This window comes from Tyto alba, unplaced genomic scaffold (assembly GCF_018691265.1).
Source record: "Tyto alba isolate M040663 unplaced genomic scaffold, T.alba_DEE_v4.0 Super-Scaffold_7, whole genome shotgun sequence".
NCBI classification, from domain to species: Eukaryota; Metazoa; Chordata; class Aves; order Strigiformes; family Tytonidae; genus Tyto; species Tyto alba.
In genome coordinates this window covers 22,130,350-22,150,641 of record NW_024881328.1, presented here as the reverse complement: position 1 = coordinate 22,150,641, position 20,292 = coordinate 22,130,350, and the positions used below count along the sequence as shown (strand labels likewise).

The window sequence follows — 20,292 nt, the reverse complement described above, 5'->3', positions numbered from 1 at the left end:
AGTGAGCACGATGTAATTACTTTGAAGAAGCACACACTGCTGTATTTGTGGCAGCAAGATGTGAAACTCGGGCAAAACTCTTTCTGAATAGTACTTGCAATAATTTAATTAATTTAATGAGGCAATACTGACTGGGGCAAAGCCAGTGGGTGCTTGATAAAAGAAGCAACAAGACCTTTTATTCCTGCTGTTTACAAAGACAGCATACTAAAGAAAATTATTCTAATGCTGTCCTTGATACTTGTTCAGATCCACTAACCTTTGTTACTTATCAGTGTAGTTGTGTGACCGTATGTGATTTTTCACGTCAAGTATGCATGACTAACTTTCTCTGCTGGGCCATTCAGCAGTGTGCATCTTCTTACTGTTAGTGTGATATTTGTGCCTCCTGTGCTCTTTACAAGAATCAGCATGCTTTTTGTAGGATGTTACCCTAATCACTATGAATGAGCAGGAACACAGGTGAAACTGCAGAAGATTTGGAATATACAATTTTACTGATATTTTTCTCTTCATTGCTTAGTGGGAACAAAAACCTGGTTAAACAGGGACTCACCTGAAAGAACAGAAAGAGATAATATTTGATAAAGCACACAGTCTCTGCCATTATGCAGAGCATAATGTTTTAAATTGTGTTAACTGTATAAGACATGTTCTTTATCAAAACACATGTGTCCAAAGACAAGAGTGTAATGGTTCCTGAACTGTGAAATGCATTGAGCTGCTGGGTGTGACTTGGTAAATGAGCATATCATTTTAAATTGTCGGCTTGGGAACTTTTTGTGGAGTATGGAACAGAAACTGAGGTTTTTCTTCTCCATTTGAGAAGTGTGCAAACTGTCCTGCTAGTGGAAAGGTATGCATGTGGGGAAAGCACTGAAAAAGAATAAACAGCAGACTTTTAAGTTCTTCATTAGTGTGGGGTTCTTTTGTTGGTCACTGGTTTAAACTCCTGTTATATTAAGACTGTGTTCCTTTTCTGCCCTTCTTCAGGTAGCGGTGCTACAGCAGTTGTCCAGGCAGCACTATGCAAACCCAGGCAAGAACGTGTAGCAATAAAGAGGATCAACTTAGAAAAATGCCAAACCAGTATGGATGAATTACTTGTAAGTAAATCAGAGGGGAATATATTACATGGAGACTATCTTCTGTTTTAATTTTGTTTTTTGCTTGATACAAGAGTGAAGGTAGAATTTTGTGCAGATTAATAGTGAGAAAAGGATTTGAAAATAATCTGAAAGAAATATGAATTTCCCCTAAAAATATAGTTTACTAATGTATATTTTCTAATGCCACAAAATCAAGAAGTACAAAGTTGAATCTTGGGATAACCAACTGTTGAGAACTGTGGGAGGAACCTTACACCTTGCTTTTTGGAGACTCAGTTTTCAAGAGGTTACTTTCTGATTGTCTGTCTTCTCTTATTAATGAGGAAAGATATGTTTTTGTTTGGTTAAACACTGATTAAAAATATAAAAGTAAAATTTAGTATGTCTCCTTAAAATGTCTAAAGCACCAAACCGTGGCAAAAACTAGTTCTTGGATCATGTTATAATGATAACTTTTGAGGGGAAAAGTAGGAATGGCTACACTGCCATCTACACAAGGAAACTCTTGTTAAAGCTAATAACACTCATTTATCCAATAGGCCATAACAAGCTACTTGAGGAAAACTGTTTGTTTGGGTCACTGATCAGAGGAGGAAGGGACTTATAAGAGGCCCTTTGTAAAAGGGTCTACAAGAGTTTTTCTTCTGCACTGGATATGGCAATCCAGACAAAGTTGCAAAGAACTGTTAAAATACAAAACCTATTACTTTCTAATGGTCCTAGTCAGGTGCTTATAAGACTAATGCATATTTATATATAGGCAGCATAACACGAGTTGAAGGACACAAAACCATTCTAAAAGTGAGAACACTCTCTTCTGTTCCACAGGTTATACTACTGCCTAGAGACTGTGGGCTTTTTCTAATGCAGAAATTCCTGCCTCTGAAGGAAATGGTCTCCTCAGCAGGGAGTTGCCAGTGCAAAAGATATCTTGAATTTGATACAGAGGGTATGGTCCATCCAGTTTCTTCAGATAAAATGACTTTTTCACAGTGGAGGACCCAAAATGCTCTTCCCCTGGTGATTGATGGCATTTGCCTTCAGTTTATGTAAAAGCCTGTATGAGACATTGTTGTGTTTTTTAATAGAGGATTGTGGTAGTGGAAGCTACCTCTGAAGTAGTGAGACTCTTGTCAACTAAAAGCTCAAAAAATAAATTCTGAGCTGTGTTTAGAAAGAGAACAGCCCAAGGTGAGATGCAGTGCATGATGTATTAACATCTATAGTCCATAAAGTACATTTATATAAACCCAGAAATACTAAACATTGTAATGTAAAATGGTCAAAAATTGATCTTTTTTGATTAGAATTTGAACTAATAATGGGAATTAAAAAGTTACAGGAAACAAAAACAGACAAAACTGCCAAAAATATGCAAGAGATATTCAGGCGGTCTAGAGAAATGACTGCAGTTAGTTACCAGCTTGTGCAAAGTTACCATAGCAAGTGCTTGATTATTTTTACTGCTAACATGTCTCCACTGTCTGGCAAATGAGGCAAAAGGTCTTGAATTTTTAGTCCCATATTGCTTTCTTTTGGTATAAAGACAACTATCTATGCCATCTTTTTTATTTTTTTGACATAAGTCAATTTCTGCTTTTCTGTGTTCAGATTTTGTATTTCTTTTTATTTGTTGATCTGTTTTGATCTGAACATAAATTCTGGATTTCAAGTTCCTGGTTAGGAGGGTTTAAAAAAAAAAAAAAAGCCATGTATGATTCCTTTTATATGTGCATACACACATGTGCATGCATACGCATACATTTTTTTTTTTTTCCTGTAAAACAGAGATATTTAAAAATTTTGTTTAAAAAATAGAGATGTTGTTCTGGAAAAGGGCATCATTAACATTTAAAACTTTTGTTACAACCGTACTAACATTTGTATTTCAGTTGATAATACTTAGAATGCTCATATGTTTTGGGTTGTTTAACACTGGTTTTGAGTCTGCTCAGTTTTCAATCACTTATTTTTCTGATCAAACAGCTTCCATTGACACAGGGATGTTCTAAAACTGCCTTCTGAACATGCTGTTTTGTAAAATCCTGCTGCTGAGTGCTTACGGATGGTGTGCAAAGGCACCCTTCACAAATTCTCAGCTGTGTGGTCTTCAGAGAATTGGACAATGCAGCAAGCCTGGTGCCCACGTAAGCAGATTTAGGATTTGGGCCAGTGTCAATTAAAACTAAAAGGCAGTGTGGGAGGGAGTTTAAATAATACTAAGGTTACACAAACTGCCAAACTCCTGAAATTCAATACTCTGTTTCCTGCAATGTCTTGCGTCCTCACTATTGTAAGCTAAATGTAACTTAACCCCATGAGCCAAGAAAAAGTTCCTGTCCTTAGTATTGTCCTGAGTGGGTATCTGCCCCCGTCCGCTTACCTCCAGTTTTTTTAAAACAAACAAACCCATCAACACTACAAACCAAAGAATACAGATTTTCTAAACTGTTTGCACTTCTGCTCTGGATAGCCCTTCGAGGTAGGCTTTCTGGAGGAGCAACTTGTGTGTTATGCCTGACCCCTCAAACAGCCATGCCCCGGGTGTCCCTGGAGGAGGCCCTGGGGGAGCACCCACAGAGCTGTGGCACCTACCTGGTCACTGGACCCCCGGCCCTGTGGGCGCTGCAGCTGAGCATCGAAAGGAGCCATTTCACAGTTGCTTATTAACTGTGTCACCCACCTGCCCTTAGGCAGACACACATTTTTGTGCAGCTGCTCAGTGAAACCGGATCAGGAGTAACCTGGCTGAAAAGAAGTTAGGTTTTAACCTGGACATATTTCCTGATGCAGTGCACAAACACTTGTGCTGGCACAAGGGAGGGAGAAGCAGAGGGGTGAGGAAGAGACTTTAATTGCTGTTGTGGCTCTGGTGCTGTCGAATGTCTAAAGTGACATGAATGTGAAGAAGGTTTCAGGGCATCCTCCTGGATGTCCTGCTGCAAGCTTTTCCTCTGACAGTGTAATTCAAGTGAATGCTTTTCTCTCTCACCAGTGCCTATCACGGGCATCTGTCAAATAACTGAAGTTTGTGGAGGCTTACCATTTTGTGTGTCAGAGGGGCTCTCCAGAACTGCAAGTCTGAAATTAATGCTTTCCTGACCAAAATTTAATCCCTTATCTCTCATGGAGTGTTTTCTGTTTGTTTATTTTTGTTTTGCAAAGATTCTCTTTGGAAAAAGTCACCTAAGCTGAGACACAAGGCGCCTTTGACCATGGTTGCTGTGATAGCTCAATTTTTGCCTGTGAGTTGATGTAGGCAGACAAAATATTCAAAGCACCTTTCAGCAGTTAAAGATAGTGAAGCTTACCACGGTCAATTAGTTACATTTTTGTACTACTAATGTGTAAGTAAAATAAATGAGATGTATTTTTTTCCCAGTACTGGCAGGTAGACTTTTTGAGCCATTGTTCTATTACCGGCATAGGAAAACAATAAAACACTATAAGAACTGAAATAGTAATCAAGAGTTGAGAGAGTTACAGTTAAGATTTGGTATGGATATCTGAATTAAGAACCTGAGGCAGTAATTTGACTTGTGTTTAAGCTGACACGTCTTCTGGGAAAGGGAAATGTGTCCCACATATCTTTCTTCTGTTTTCCACTTACTGTCTCCTGGGGCAGGGAAAACCTATTTTGCAAATTGCTGAGTTATTCAGGCTCATTGCATGACTATCCAGGCATTCATCATTCTGTGGTTCAGGGCTCAGAAGTTGTCTAGGGAGGAGGACTTTTGACAACAGGACTAGCTGAAATGTGTGTTAAGCTATGTCCTGACTTAATAGTCACCAGCAGGCATCACGAGATTAAATCACAGTCTTTAATACTTAAAATTAGCTTTATTAGAAGGCAGCTGTGATCTCAAGTGCATTGCAAATAACAACAAAAAAACTGGCTTCAAACACTTTCTGAATTGAGGTAGAAAGTTGAAAAGGGCATCTGTGGCAGCTTTAATCAATCGAAGCGGGACCACCATGGTGATTGTCATGGTGTTGGTGAGTCAGCATCTAGCAAGGGCCACCTGAAAGCAGTTGCTTTTCAGGGAGGGAGGGAAGGTGGGTAAGGTTGGGTTTTAGCTGGATCGGCTCCATGGCTTGCTCACCCTCTAGGAGTATGTTCTTTAGCACCAGGGATGGATCAGGACTGTGTGGTGGAGTTTAAGTTGTGAGATCAAACCCTCTGGTACAAAGGAGGCCTAAATGCTTCTACATAAATGATTGGCAGGATAATGAGAGCTGCCAGAATGGTGTTAAAGAACAATTATGTGAAAGAGTGAACTCTGCTTGAAAATAACAGAGAAAAAGGACTCTGCTTGAAATAACAGATACAAGGCAGTCATTCTTAATGTGTATGGCTGTGTTGTGTCAGAGATGGTGTTACTTGGTAGTGCCATGTCATGCATCTGTTGGTGACTGTGCTCCTCTGGTCAGTTGTTTCCTCTGACTTTTGGTCTGTAACATTGCTTTTTCCTTTTCTACTTCTGTTTGATTGTGTGTCTCTGGTGTCCACTTGGCCATCCTACAGTAGCTGAGCCAGTGGTGCTATGTCTTTTGTCTGACAGCTTCCTTGCTCCTTTCCTACCTGCTCCCATTCTACTATTTTTATATCCCTTTTGAACAGGAAAGGCAGTAGGTTTTGATCTTTCCTTGCATTTTGTTGTCCAAACTGTACCCACACCTTCAGTTCTTGGAGACTGCTCATTCTGCATTGCTCACTCTGAATTTGGGACTTGATCAGTAATTTCTTTGCTGCTGTCAGAAGAAAATTGGTGTAGTTATGTCTGTATCTCCTGACCAAACCTCCCTTCTGTTCTTTGAAATAATGTTTTGTCTTGCATGCAGATGTATAGGTAAATTTAAATATTTTGGTGCCTTGATGCATATTCTGTGCATACTTCAGTTCTGCTATAGTATTTCACTTTGGAAATTAAACTTTCTCTCTATACAAGCAGAACTGATAGCTGGCTATGTTATATTGGGCTTTGTATTTCTTACAGAAAGAAATTCAAGCGATGAGTCAATGCAATCACCCCAATGTGGTGACCTATTACACATCTTTTGTGGTGAAGGATGAACTTTGGCTGGTTATGAAGCTGTTAAGTGGGGGTAAGCTACTGGTTTTACTTGTTTAGCTGCAAGGACATTGCATGATTTTTTTTTTCCCCCTAATATACTATCTTTGAATTAATTGACTTAAACCAAGTAAGGAGAGGGGAGAGAGACTACATGGGATGAACGTTTAGACATAGGTGTGTTATAACAGGAATGTGCAAGCTTAAGAAGTTTGTTTATGTATACTGATAGTACAGGCTAAGAATTACTGAGACAAATTCTGTTGATCTTACTACTATAATTTTTTATTCTGAGTTGATATATTAAACGTCTCTATCAAGGCTGTTTAGGGAAAACTGATGAGAATTAAGTCACTTAAGCCTTTTTTTGAGCTTCTCTAGAATCCACTCTTATTTTTTTAAAAACTGTGTATATTTCTGATTTCATAATGAGTGTTTCTCACTCCTTATTCAGGGAAGATTCTTCCTAGGACAGATATTATACATATTATGTCCTTTTTATTGGTTAAACTAACCAAGCACTTACTACAATTTTTATGATGATGATTAACGATATAAAATTCTTATATGTTTCTGGAAGAGGAAAAAGGGACAGAATTGAATGTGCTTGTAGCTTAAACAAGTGAGGCTCCAAGGTAAGATGTGGTGATTCTGGTTGCTCCACGATGTTCTTCAAGATTAGTCTTGATGGCAGCAGAATACTGCACCATCATGCTAGAAAGCAAGGATGGGAAGTGCTCATAAAATAATAGCTATTACGTCACATTTGGTTTGATTGTTCAGTCAAAAGCAAGCATAGACCCTGAGAGAAACCAGTGATTCATGACAGGAATTTAATGTGAGCTGCTGAAAAATTCTTGGATAAAAAGAAAATGTTGCTATTAGATTCCTTGAAATTTATAATAACTGAATTTCGATGTCAAACTGGGCGTCACTAGGAACGTTGTCATCATTTGTTTACAGAGAATCTCTCCTTCCAGTCCTGCAGCTGCATGTATACTCTACATAATGAAAACATGAACAGTAACCTAAACTGGATAATAAACTAAAACCTTTGTTGTACATGTGTGCTTAAATGTGGGGATACTCTTGGGTTTTTAATAAATGGTACCTTAGCAAGCTGTTAGCAGATCTTTCTAATGGATCATTGAGTGTTACAGAATTCTTGACAAAAAAGTGTTTCATTTCGCCTTTGAATGCGGTAACGGTGTGCTTTAATTTGAGAGCTAGTTACATGAGGTCTTTACATATGCATGCAAAGATTTAAATTGCAGTAGCATAGAAAGAATGAAGAAATACAACTGTCTCAAGAATCTGATACAGTAATTCTGTACATATGTTTTTTTCTTTCCTGGATCTACAATATAGGCTCAATGCTTGATATAATAAAGTATATTGTCAACAGAGGAGAGCACAAAAATGGTGTCCTTGAAGAACCCATAATAGCAACAATTCTTAAAGAAGTTTTGGAGGGCTTAGACTATCTACACAGGAATGGGCAAATTCACAGGTAGGAGCATATACACAGTGAAAAGCATTTTCAAAATTGTATGTGTAGTTTGTTGATACTGGTCAGCTGCAGTTGCTTGGCTAAGCAAATTGTGTTGCCTGCTTCACATACTGTAAATGCGATCATTAATTATCAAATGATAATGCTTAGGATGCTGTAATCTTGACTGCAGTTCATCACTCATACTTAGTACTTGCCTGGTCTTTATTCTGTCTGTCTCTCTTATAATTGGGATAGGTCTGTGCTACACTAAGTATTCCAGAACTGTGGTCTGTACTCCTGTGCCTGCTGGTATTCCAAATACCTAATCTGAATCTAGTTTATGTTATATAGTCTATGACTTGGTTATTGTGCTGTACAGTAAACCTGTAATCTTGAGCACTGCTGTATAAATATGAAATTTATTTTTTCCTGGTAATTGGTAGTGTCTGTTACAACTCCAGAGAACTCTCTTTATGAGCATACATGAAGTTGGGATTGGTACCATGGAGCTCCATCTTGGTGTATATACATGTAGTAATTGTTCTATATATTCTCTCTCTGCGGACTTCCTCAGTGTAAATAGTTCAGATCTCCTGGGGTCATCTATACATACCTGCTGTAGCAACTCACAGTTTGGTTCCACTGTTTGGGTGTTGGAAGTGCTGTACTCTGAGCTCCCTAATTAATTATACTGAGGTGAATTTGCCTTTTAAGGAAGGTACCTACAACAGGTTCTCTGTCTGTTTCAAGCATTAACCTTTTATCAGGTAATCTTTTGCACAAAAAACGTATTTGCTGCAAACGGAACTCTGGGAACAGGGTAGTGCAGATGTAGCACAGTAACTGTTCTTTATGTGTACTTCTTTTCTTATGTGTCATATTATAAATATGAACTGCCTCTGATGTAAATCAAGAACTATTTCCTACTTTTGCAGAGAGAAAATTGAGATAAATGGAGAAATAAAGAATAATTATCTTGACTTTTGGTCTGGAATGCCAAAGATGTGCCTCAAACCTTAATTCCTAGTTTTCTGTTAAGCTGATACATTGTTGTGGAAGGAGCATTCATTAGCTTTTAAGGATAACATGACCCTTTGAGGTTGGATTTGGCAATTCCCCTTATCTACTCTTAAAGGACCTTAAAAAAGATAAAAAGAGAGAGATCTATTTGTTACATCTGAGATTTCTTCTTTTTCATAGCATCTAGTTTGTAAGTTGTGCAGTACCACAGAAGTTCTGTTCAAGACGATACAGTGTATGTTCCTTTTCCCAAGTATGTTGTAGGTGAAAGCTGTGGTAGTTCAGGGAACTCTGTATCAGGTGGTATTTGCCAGTTGGAGATACTTCCACAATCATTCAGGGATTTTGTTCTGTTGTTTTGGCACATTCTTGTGTATGTATAAGGAAACAGGCTATGTTACCTTTCAGTGGCAATGTGTTAGTTATTTCCAGTACATCTTGGAAAGATTGATTTGCTCAAAATCTTATGTTTGTTAAGGAATTTTTGATGGATTCAGTGTCAAGTAACGTTTTGTCATGGTACCCTGTAGCAAAATATGATTGTTATTCCTGAGCTTTAATTGCTTCACTGGGTAGGAATCTACAGTATATTTAGCTTTCTTGAAGAGGGGTGTCTTCTCTGAAGAGATCCAAGAGAACTTTTTTCGCTTTTTCTGTTTCATTAGTGGTGCAGTTGGATGTGAGAAAGCACTCATTCTTGCCTTAAACCTCTGAAAGTTCTCAGTTTGTGAGATTATATTTGTAAAAGGTGGTAAACCAGACTTTGGACGTAAATATGACTATTCTCAAAATCTATCCCTGAATTCTGCTCATTTTATGCCAAAGCTGAACTTGGGTCTTTTTATACAAGAGAGAGTTTGTGAGAGTTTGAGTTTCTCACTCTGTTTACTGTAAATCAGTGACATCTCATACTCCGTTCCCGTTTCTGTCTTTTAAAATGTAAAATGCTATCTTGTGAAACTAATGAGTATGCAATATTTATTTATTTCTTTACATAAAATGTACACATATGTACTTTAATACTAACCTCTGTTTGTACATTCTAGAGATTTGAAGGCTGGCAACATTCTTCTGGGTGAAGATGGCTCTGTACAAATAGCAGGTAATGGCAGTGGTAGAGTAATGGCTAAATAAAAGAAAAAGGTAATTGCCGCTGGATTAGGGGCAACAGATACAAATTCTTCTGTTGACATTTAACCATTCCTTTTGGAGTACTGTAGCTGCAAGTTATCCAGTTTCAGATTTCATGATTCATGGTTAATGATAAAGGATTTAGAAACTGTTCAGTATTTTTCTGTGTTTCTTCAAATATATAAGGAAACTTTTTGATGTTTCCTTTTGAATGTTTTTAATGTTTCCTTTTGAATCACTCATGTACCTTAAACAGCTTGCAAGTGGTAGCAACTCATATTTCTGTTCAAGTTTATTTAATTTATTTCTGCAAGTGACTGTAATAGTGCTTGGAGATTCAAAAATCTGTACATAGTGCCCTTTGTGAGGGCCTTGGCTATAACTTGTCACTGAGATGCACGAGAGATATCTCACTCAGAATTATTTTCGGCATTTCTGCCATTGTCTTGCAATGGTATTGGTTGGATACAGTTTAACATCTTAAATATCCTCTGAATGTATCTATATGCTTCCTGAGTGGTAGTCTGTAATTAGTTGTTCTTCATAAGAGCTTAAGTACTGAGCAAGAGCTCATATCCAGTCTCTCAAGTTAGTATCAGATATCAGGAAAATAGAGTGAGCAGGTGGTGACACCTGCTCCGCCTCTCCCAGCATACACACAAGCCTTTCACAGTGTATAGCTCGTGACCCAGTGATGAAAGCTTTGTGTTTAGTAGTCCATGGTAATAAACATGGATATAGCCAAAGGTTATTTTTTTTAATATAAACAGTGATTTTGAAATACTGTATAAATGTATATTCGGAGGGCTTTAATATGCCAGTTTCTGAAGTCTGTGAAACTGGATGGGAGAAGATTGGCTGACAAGTAAACCATTTACTATTTGGAGCAGTTTTAAGTCTTCTGTTTTGAGTTCAAGACTTTTTAAATATGTAGTCAATTTTACAGACTTGCATTTTTATAAGATACTTAATATTTATTTATTCACTTGATTATACCCTACAGTTGTTTTCACTTTGCATAGCGCTTAGGGCAACTACTGAGATTCTAGGTCTGTGTTGTTCAAGTATTTTTAGTTCTTCTCATATTGTAAAGGAATATGTGTCCAGAAAACCAATTTAATTAAAAATAATAACTAAAAAGTTGAAAGATAAAATCTCATGAGCTATCTGAAGTAAAGCTATTGACCCTGGATTATTACTTTCACACATAATCAAGTCTATTCTCCCACTAATCAGATAACATTCAAACAGCAGCTTCATGTATCTCTTTCTAGTTCAACTCCAGGGCTTGGGTTTTTGACCTTTTCATTCTTTTTGCTGTAGGCATCTTAAGGAGTAAGGCTATAATTGTGCTGCTAGGGTATTTGGTGCATGTGGGACTGAGAAAGTTCAGTGGACGGATAGGTATGTGGAATGTGTCTTTCTGTGATGCATTATTTCAATACCAGGTTATTTCCAATCTTCGGGTGAAAAGAGCAGCAGTGTCAAACTTGTTTCTTGGTATGAGGCTGTTCTGTTTGGGACAGCTGAACATTGTATATTAACAGAAAGGCAATTTTGGATGTCAAAGAGGCTGAAATTCATCCTTTTTACATCTTTTTTGCCTTGACAAAGTAAAATCTGCTTCATCTTTGGAAAATATATACCTGATAATTTTGCTTCTTTTTATTTGTTATAAGAACTTGGATTATTTTGACTGCTTGTTCTCCTGCACCTCAAGTTTCTGTAATGAAAAGATGTAACCATAGCATACACTGCTAAAATATATGAGGTGTAGTATTTGAAGACCCAGTTGTCTGTTAGCATTTTGGGGTTCTAAGGGGCTATGGCTCACAAATGAAGCTCAGCCCAGTGTTTCTCTGACAAAAGATTTTGTGCAGATATAGAAGAGCATAGATTCTTCAGAGAATTAGGATAGCTCTTCAGAGACCTCTGATTATGGACCTTGGAGCTTCTGCACAGAGAATCTGCTCAGTTTTTGGTGGGAAATAGGAAAATACACATCTTTTTGTCTTGTTTAAATTGGAGAAACTTATTTTTAACGTACAAAATTCCTCTGCACAGAGAAGGAAACTTTTGACTTATTTACAAATACAATCTTAAATAGTCACTGCAGTTCCTCAGCTCTAACATTTTACTTAAAACTATTGGGATTGTAACATCTGGTGCTTTGGGCAAACAAGATGATTGGTACTTGATCAGGGTTTCAGACTTCTAAGCCTGAATTGCGTGGCAAAGGTCAAAATATCAAAGAAACCAGTAAAGGAACAGGTATGTGAGATGAGGTGAGGAGCATATAGCAAAGAGCAGTAGTACACAGAGATTAGTGGAAGTGTAGAAGGTATGGGCTGTATGATGTGTTTAGTCCATACAAAAATGACAGTTTCAGTAAAACATGTCAAGAAAAGAATGTGCATTTTGAAGAATCTAGGCCAGAGATCCTGCTCTCTGGTTTTGTGCATTAGGTGTCTGTGTGAACTTACCCATTGCACCAGTGATTCTCAGGATGTTCACTCCTGTGGTAATCCATACCCACAGAAATGTTTGGAAAAGATCTGGTTAAAAATAGGAAGAGCCTATGTCTTCCGATACTCAAGCCAGGTGGAGGAGAGACATTTATCATGGACAACTGTTTGGCAGCCCAAGCTTTTCTTGACCAGCCCCATGCTTGCAGGAACTTGATACTGAGTTTCTCGCCCAGTCTTAACCCTAACCCAACACATGGCCTTGGTTAAGCCTTAGGCTAAAGTCTACAGCCACTGTCAAGGTGAGAAATTTAGGGACAAATTGGTTTTGCAGCCTGTGCCTTCTTGCGGCAGCTGCTTTGCAGCTCCACTGCCATGGAAGTGGCTTTGTCTTTCTCCCAAGCCTCATCCTGTCCCTAGGGCTTGGTTTTGGGTGAGGCTTGGCCAAGAGCCCCAGCCCTGGCTGAGGTGAAAAAGCTGTCAGGTACAAAACGTTTTTGCAGCCTTTGCCTTTCCTTGCAGCCCAGCTCCCTTGGAGACCATAGGCTGCTTCTCTCTCCCAACCCTGTGTCTAACACTAACTCTGGATGTTGGTCTTGCCAGAGGCTTGACCGAGTGCCCAGCCCTGGCTGAGGTAAAAAAGATGTTAGGGAATAAATGATTTTTAGGCTATGCTTATTTGGGCAGCTCTGTTTCCTTTGATTTCAGAATCCTTTACTAATACAGTTAAATCAGGGCTCTTCATTAAATTTATCTTTTCTTTGGTATTAGCTGTGACTTTTGGTGCCAAACACTGTTGAATTGTTCAGCTCCTTCCTTGTAATACATTTCCCTTTCCTCTTTATGTAACTTGTTGTCAATAGTACTTTGCCTCCTATGTGATAGAAAGCTTAGACCACTGTAGGTCATGTCTTCTCTAAAATAACCTGTATTTGTGAAAGCTATGTCTGAGATGGGAAATTAATGTATTGTTTCTACTGAGTAGCTATCAAAGTGCTCTTTCTATCTGTAAGCATACAACAATGTGTGACTAGTATTATAGTGAAATGTTCGCTTGACTTAAATACTCATCACAATTTTCTTAGTGAGGTGTTGCAATATTTCATTTTGAAGCTGATGTAAGAAGAGATTTTACTTAGTTTTTGAGTTTTTTCCTTTTTTTTTTTTTTTCATTGTCCTCCCTTACCCATTTATATCTGTTGTTTGTTGTTCTTTTCAAAATTTATGTTAATAGGGAGGAACAGCAGTAGGGGAGGAAAGATTAGGTCAGGATTTCAGCTGTGTATCCAAGTTCCTGAAAGGATCTGTGATCTGTGTACAATTGTCCAATACAAACTATTTATCTTTGGTATTGAAAGGACATAAATTATTTTCCATATCTCTCCTTTATGAATTTATTTATTTTTTATTTCTGCCTATCCAGCCTTTACTTATATACAATAGTTCCTCTTCAGAAAACTCACTAATACCAGCATTGATTTTTAGGGCATTAAAAACTTAGAAGCAGGTGTTTCTGAGGCTGTTCATGCTTTTCAGAAATACAAACAAAACCTGTCTATTCTATGACATACAGATTTGGGAAAAAAAAAAAAAAGTTTTTATTCATCAGGCAAACTGCAGGAAAAATTAAAGAATATTGCTTGAAGCTTGCTTCTTACTTGTCTGCCATATTTCTGTGTGTTTTAGTGATGTAGAGGAGGTCCAGAATTTGAGTCTGTGTTGCTTTATGGTTGTTTAGTGGAGAGTAATGATAAAACTACATTTTTCTGTCATTACTATTTTTTTTTTCCAATGTTAAAGTCAGGGAACAATAGGAAAACTGTAGAAAAATAAAAATTGAAGTAGGTCTATAGTAAACTGCTTGATTTCAGTATAACTGGATTGTAAATAGCACAGTCTAAAATACTCTTTATATAGCTCTATTAAAGATGACAATATTTCTCCACACATTGGTAATCTGATCTTCTGTCTTCCATTTATCCTGTACCTCTCCCATACAACTGTCACTGATGTAGTAACAGGTTAGCAGAAAACTAAGGTGTTTTGATATTTTGGAATTTGGGAAAAACTGTTCATGTCCTGGCCTGCTTTAAAAAATATATATTGTTGATCACTTCGCTGATTATCTTTGACTTGTCAGATCTCCATCAGTGTTTAAATTATATATAGTATCCCCTCTTGTTCAAATTGCATTCAAATTTAGTAGCTATACAGAAGCAGCTCCTTTTGAACAGTAGCTGATGCAAACCTTTCAAACCTTGGCTCAAAATGCACATTTGGAAACCTTAAGTGACAGATGTACTGGAGTCCTTTGTAACCTTATTCAGCAAAGCATATGCTAGGAGGTTAAACTTGAGGGTGTCCTAGTGCAGATCTCACCGATTAAATGCTATGGACTAGATGGTAGAGTGTTAAGAACAGTGTGCCATGAAACAAAGTTAAGCTCAGAAGTGGAGTGTTTCTGTAAATAGACAGTTATGAATTTACTTAATTTCTAAAGTGTAAAACTTTTGCTGTGTTACTGGTAGTTTAACAGATTTTGACTTTTTTTTTTACCTTTCCCAGATTTTGGCGTTAGTGCATTTTTGGCAACAGGAGGTGATGTTACTCGTAACAAAGTAAGGAAAACATTTGTTGGTACTCCATGTTGGATGGCCCCTGAAGTAATGGAACAGGTATTCCTAATGTTAAAAAAAAAGTAATATTTTCAGTCTTTGATTTTTGGAACTTGAGATGTTGCCACCTTGTTTTTCCTTTCTGGTTCTATTCCAGGTGCGAGGTTATGACTTCAAGGCTGATATGTGGAGTTTTGGGATAACAGCCATTGAGTTAGCAACAGGAGCAGCACCTTATCACAAATACCCTCCTATGAAAGTAAACGTCATTTTGTATTACTTAATACCATCAACTGTATTACTGATGCTGCTAGATAGATAGTGCTACTTAATTTTCAATAGCAACTCGATATTTAAATAGATGTATTCTGTGAAATATTTTTTCTGTTTTAATTTCTGCGTGTTTTGAATTGATTTTACTTACACTACCTCTTTGTTTGGGTTTACTGTAGGTGTTAATGTTGACACTTCAAAATGACCCTCCCACCTTAGAGACAGGTGTAGAGGACAAAGAAATGATGAAAAAGTATGGCAAATCCTTTAGGAAACTAATTTCATTATGCCTTCAAAAAGATCCTTCTAAAAGGTAGGTCATTATCGCCATGTGCAGTAGAATTATTTTTTTAAATACACAGGCGACTTAAAGTTCTTGTATTTAAACAGGATCTTTAAGTGTATGATTTGAATTTTGTAAATAGCAGCCTTCAGTCATCTTCATCTGGGGAGAAGAAATTGCCTCTTAATTGTCACATAAATTTTCTTCTTCTGGGTTGTTAACCTAATTTATTTGTACTTAAATATAGTGTTGAATTAAACTCTGATCAAACAGAAGTCCTTGCTCTACATCTTAATTTCTCATCTGAGGCAAGATACAAATCTTGATATAGTGCATAACTCTTAACAAGACTGTTCAGATTGATCAGACAGAACTGTTGGTAACCAAACATATCAGTCTCTTGGCTTATAAAATAAATTAAAAATACATACATGATTTTATGCTATTTTTTTCCCATTTTGTGACATAAGCTTAGTATTGCCTTTCACTTGGATATTTCCAGAGAAAATAACTTACGAGGTATTTACTTTTTACTGTGAAGTTAGGGGCTCCAAGCTTGTTTAGGGTTTTCCTCATGTTTATGTAGGCAATGGCGTGGCATAGTATCTTTGTGATTTGTTCTTTCTTGCTGTGTTTTGTGAATGGGGTAGCCAAGGTGATGAAAATATTAAACATCTATTCCAAAACTATTGTTGAGGTCCCAAGTTCCCAGAAGGATTAATTTATTTATCCTTTTTCATCTTTATGCAGATCCATTTTTGTAGGTGTCTTTTACTAAACAGTTGGAGAAAGCACATTCGAAATAATATTATTTCCTAAGAGTATTTAATATATCACTTTTTTTAAGAGTTTCAGAGCTGATATTTCTGGGAAGAAAGATTTTCTGAAAGAGCAATCCTGATTGAGTGATGTGTGGGTCTTTTATGGTGTGTACTTCTCTTCACTGATGTTACACTAACTTAAGTCCAGGATATTGTAGGGAGTAAAGCTGAAAAGGTGACAGCAACAATACTAAAGAACAAGTATAAATAAGAAGAAAAGATTGTGGCAACATCTTTATTCTTGAAATCCTTCAAATTATTTTTTTTTTTTCACTGAAGGATCATTTGTGTACTGTTTTCAGATTCCCAAACCCTTTAAAATTGGTGGTCTTAGTAGCAAGTCCTGATGCTTTAAGCTTAACACTGCAGTTTGGCTGCTTACAGATGAGAATGAAATGTGTTCTGGATAATGAGGCTTCTTTTAGTTTCCAGTGTCTAGCAATTTCCAGGTCAGGACTGAATTGGTATGAAACCATGAGAAGTAAATAATTAAAATGGTTTTCCTTATCTCATTGAATACATAATGCTATTACCTGATCTGTAGTTATGACATCAATGTTGAAACATTAGTGTTTAAACTAATTATGCTAATTTATTGCACTGACGTTTTAAACACGTGCAGTAGTTTCATACTCAGGATTGCCTTGAATTGAACAGTTAGACCAGCAGATAGGTGATTAGACCTGTGTGCCAGTTACCTTAGCTGAGGAGTGAGGGTCTGTATATTGTGGAGTCATCTCTGTTTTTTTGTGTTTCCTCCAAGCCAGCATTTAGTTTTGCACAGAGATACCTCCAGAGTAGTCGTGTCAATTGTGGAAGAAGTGCCTGCTCTTTGTGACTTACTGTACGACTGGCATTGTACTACTGTTGTCTCAGACCATGATGTTTTTCTTTTGGGGATCTGTGTGTGGGTATTTCTCTCTCTCTCCAGTGTCAAGGATGCTGCTTACAGTGCTCAGCTGCAATTCACTGCCATGGCCTGTGTGGAAAACAGGCCCAGGAAACATGTCCAGAAGCGTCTGGCATAATTAATGGTAGAGGAATAGAGAGCACTAGTTTGGATAAAACTACTAATAACCTAGCTTTAACTGTGCATATCCCTGTTATGAGATGTGGTAGTACTGGAACACTGAAACTTGTCTTAAAGTTAAGAGTTAATTTGAAATAGAAGTTTAAAACTTTGACACAAAAATAGCTTTTATTTTTAAACATTCCCCTTCCTTTTTGCTCATCCAAGGTTTATGCGTGAATTACTGCTAAACCTGGTGGTCTCCACAATACCACTAATAAGACCTGCTTTGTTGTAGAGTTTGGTGCTTTGGAGGGGAAGCAAGTAGTGCTCCATGGAACTACTGTTTGTGTCTAAATTGGATGCTTTTTGTTGATGTCAGGAGCTGTTTCATTATTTCTAGTGGGAGTGAACTGATGTGTACATACACACTACTTACTACTACTCTTTTCACTTACTCTTCAGATGTGTCCTCAGAGAAATCAACTAGATCAAATTTCTTTGTTTGTTTTTGAGACTGAAATTTTCCAAATTGAAGCTTTCCACTGTCTTATCTAGTTTGTGTTATATCCAATCTCTTCCTTTAATTCAAATGGAAAACTATAGCAGATGTTGCTTCTGTTCATTTAGAAATTATGAATCTTGGAGATTTCAGCTTCCTTAAATTTAGCCATGTGAAAATTAGTCTTGGATAGTGGTATGGGCTCCGAATGGAAAGGATGAAAAGAACTTGGAGAATTTTATTTCATCCCAAGAGGTGCTTTGCTTTCTCTCGAGCCTGCTTCAGTACCAGTGTCTGTCTTTGGCTAGATAGGTAGCTTTTTTGATCTCTGAAGCTACAAGAGACAAATCCTGCTGTTAGAATCGCTTTAGTAGTTGTGAGATTGTGCTGACCTGCTGAAAATGTCAAAAATATAAACTTGGTGATGATGGGAAGAGAGAGACTTGAACAGAACTGCAAGTAAAAGTGAAATGTCAAGGTTTCGACTTTACCACTGTTGCTTTCATTTTTATTTGTCCATTTGGTTGGAAGGTGCTCATGATGACTCTTTTTGGTTTATGCATCATGTTAATAGTGTCAGTATAGTTTCTTGTGAATACCTGCTGACATCAATGAGGTAAAAAAATGCCGGTAGCAGGTACTGATTCTACTGTTTGGAAAATGTAATTATTCTTTCATTGCTGTGGAGCAAAGTTCAGTTGCATTCATAGTCGCCTGGGGAAGAACACGATACCTGACTCTTTCTTTTGTTTGCTTTAAAATTAAAAAGCATTTGTGTTGAAAGAAAAAGGGGGGAGGGGTGGAAATTGGCAACTTAGAGACTGATTTTTTTTTTTTCCTTTTTTTTTTGGTATTTTTGCTGTAGAGAGGCTTAATTTTTTCATGTGTGGTAAGTGAGTATGTGTGAATTAATTCGGTAGCTTTTATCATTCATTCCCCATTCATACAGTACTAATTCAAAAGTATTAGAGACGTACCATTTAACTAACGTCTTGTACTGTATTCACTGAGAGGGGTCTTTGTTTTCTGTTCTAATTTATTATTGATCTTTCAGGCCCACAGCAGCAGAACTTTTAAAATGCAAATTTTTCCAGAAAGCCAAGGTAAAACGTTTAACCCTACGAGTAAATTTTGCTCTGCCTTAAAATCTACATGAAATTTTTTCTTTTGTTGTATTGATTTTTAACTTACCAAATGTTGATTTTGCAGAATAGAGAATACCTGATTGAAAAGCTTCTCACTAGAACACCTAATATAGCACAAAGAGCAAAAAAGGTGAGTGTATTCAGATCTTTTTCATGACTGGTATACAAGAGAAAGCAGGGACTGTTCAGTTGCCTTACATTTTAGTTGACTGTCTAAACGATTATCTTATGCAGTCCTTCAAAGATAGTGACTGTTGAATGGTTTCTGCAGCCTAGCTTTCTCCAGGAAGCCTTGAGGCATTTTCACTTCCTTTCAGGCCTTGCCTAAATGATATATGGTATTTGTCATCATACATGATATGATTTTTTTCCCCGCTCCCTTTTAGAAAGCTACAGGTAAAATGGTTGTGCAAAATAAAAAGTGATCTGCAAGCATATAGGTTCATAAACTGTAGAATTCATTTCTTAATTGATCACCTAGAGAAAGGGTGAAGATACCATAAATTGTATTTATTGAGGACTGCCTGGTTCTTTGGATTATTTCAAATGTGATGTCCAAATGTGTGGAAATTGGCTCCAAACTCTGCAAGAGTGCTGCAGAGTTACTCAGACCAGTGGAGCCTTATCCTACAGGTGATGGAAGTTAAACCCTCAGCTATGGCATATGCTGGTATTTCTGTGGTGACTTTGGCACTTGTGTAAATGAGCTTACCAGGTGATGTGCAGCAGAACTGAAAAAAAAAAAAAAATCTTAATAGGCTTAACAGGTAAGTATTTTAAAACTTAAGTATGAAGCAAGCCATTGTTCACAAGAGCTAATAAACAGGAATGAATGTAGGATCCAGCTTATCGTGTGTGAGAAATTGTGGCACTCCCTTTCTGTGGTGACTAAACTCACCATGTCTCTTCATTATGAGGAACCAGCTCGGAGATTGCTGAGCCTCTGCTGCTGACAAGCTAGTGTGCTGAGTCCAGTTTTCTAAAAGCAGGCTTTCTGGGAGGATGTTTTGGGGAGCATCCTTCAGGGAAGGAACTGTTTCGGCCTTTGTTGGCACATCAGTTAGGCTTCAGTTACCTGGACTGTCACTTGTAAGATTTTTCTGTTGTCTTTGTGGATATTGGTTCAGCATAATTCTACAACACTGAAATGTTCCAACAGCTGGTGGCTTATACTTGGAAGAGACTGTCAACAAGATCTGAATGCTTTAAGATCCTTCTGATCTTCTTTTAGGTGGAAGTAATTTGAGAAATGAGTGGCAATGATGGGACTTTGGGAGGTTGGAGTAGAAAGCTGGAATGAGAGGGCTTGTAGAAGGGGTAGCATGCTGAGCAGGTTAGCATCTGCAAGGTACAGA

The 20,292-nt window shown here is 37.4% G+C and overlaps 1 protein-coding gene across 5 annotated transcripts in view; it reads left to right on the top strand.

The window, feature by feature from the left end:
- STK39 (serine/threonine kinase 39) overlaps positions 1–20,292 on the top strand; it is a 102,200-nt gene that overhangs the window by 18,491 nt on the left and 63,417 nt on the right. For 4 of the 5 annotated variants that reach the window (XM_033007892.2, XM_033007893.2, XM_033007891.2 and 1 more), the window contains exons 2-10: positions 994–1,106; positions 6,107–6,215; positions 7,550–7,691; positions 9,740–9,795; positions 14,855–14,964; positions 15,062–15,163; positions 15,357–15,490; positions 18,847–18,895; positions 19,002–19,067. In XM_033007892.2, coding sequence (XP_032863783.2) covers positions 994–1,106; positions 6,107–6,215; positions 7,550–7,691; positions 9,740–9,795; positions 14,855–14,964; positions 15,062–15,163; positions 15,357–15,490; positions 18,847–18,895; positions 19,002–19,067 — 881 coding nt within the window. Of the gene's footprint in view, positions 1–993; positions 1,107–1,937; positions 2,059–3,095; positions 3,257–6,106; positions 6,216–7,549; positions 7,692–9,739; positions 9,796–14,854; positions 14,965–15,061; positions 15,164–15,356; positions 15,491–18,846; positions 18,896–19,001; positions 19,068–20,292 lie in introns of those variants that run through there. The other variant, XM_033007895.2, reaches the window with a different exon arrangement.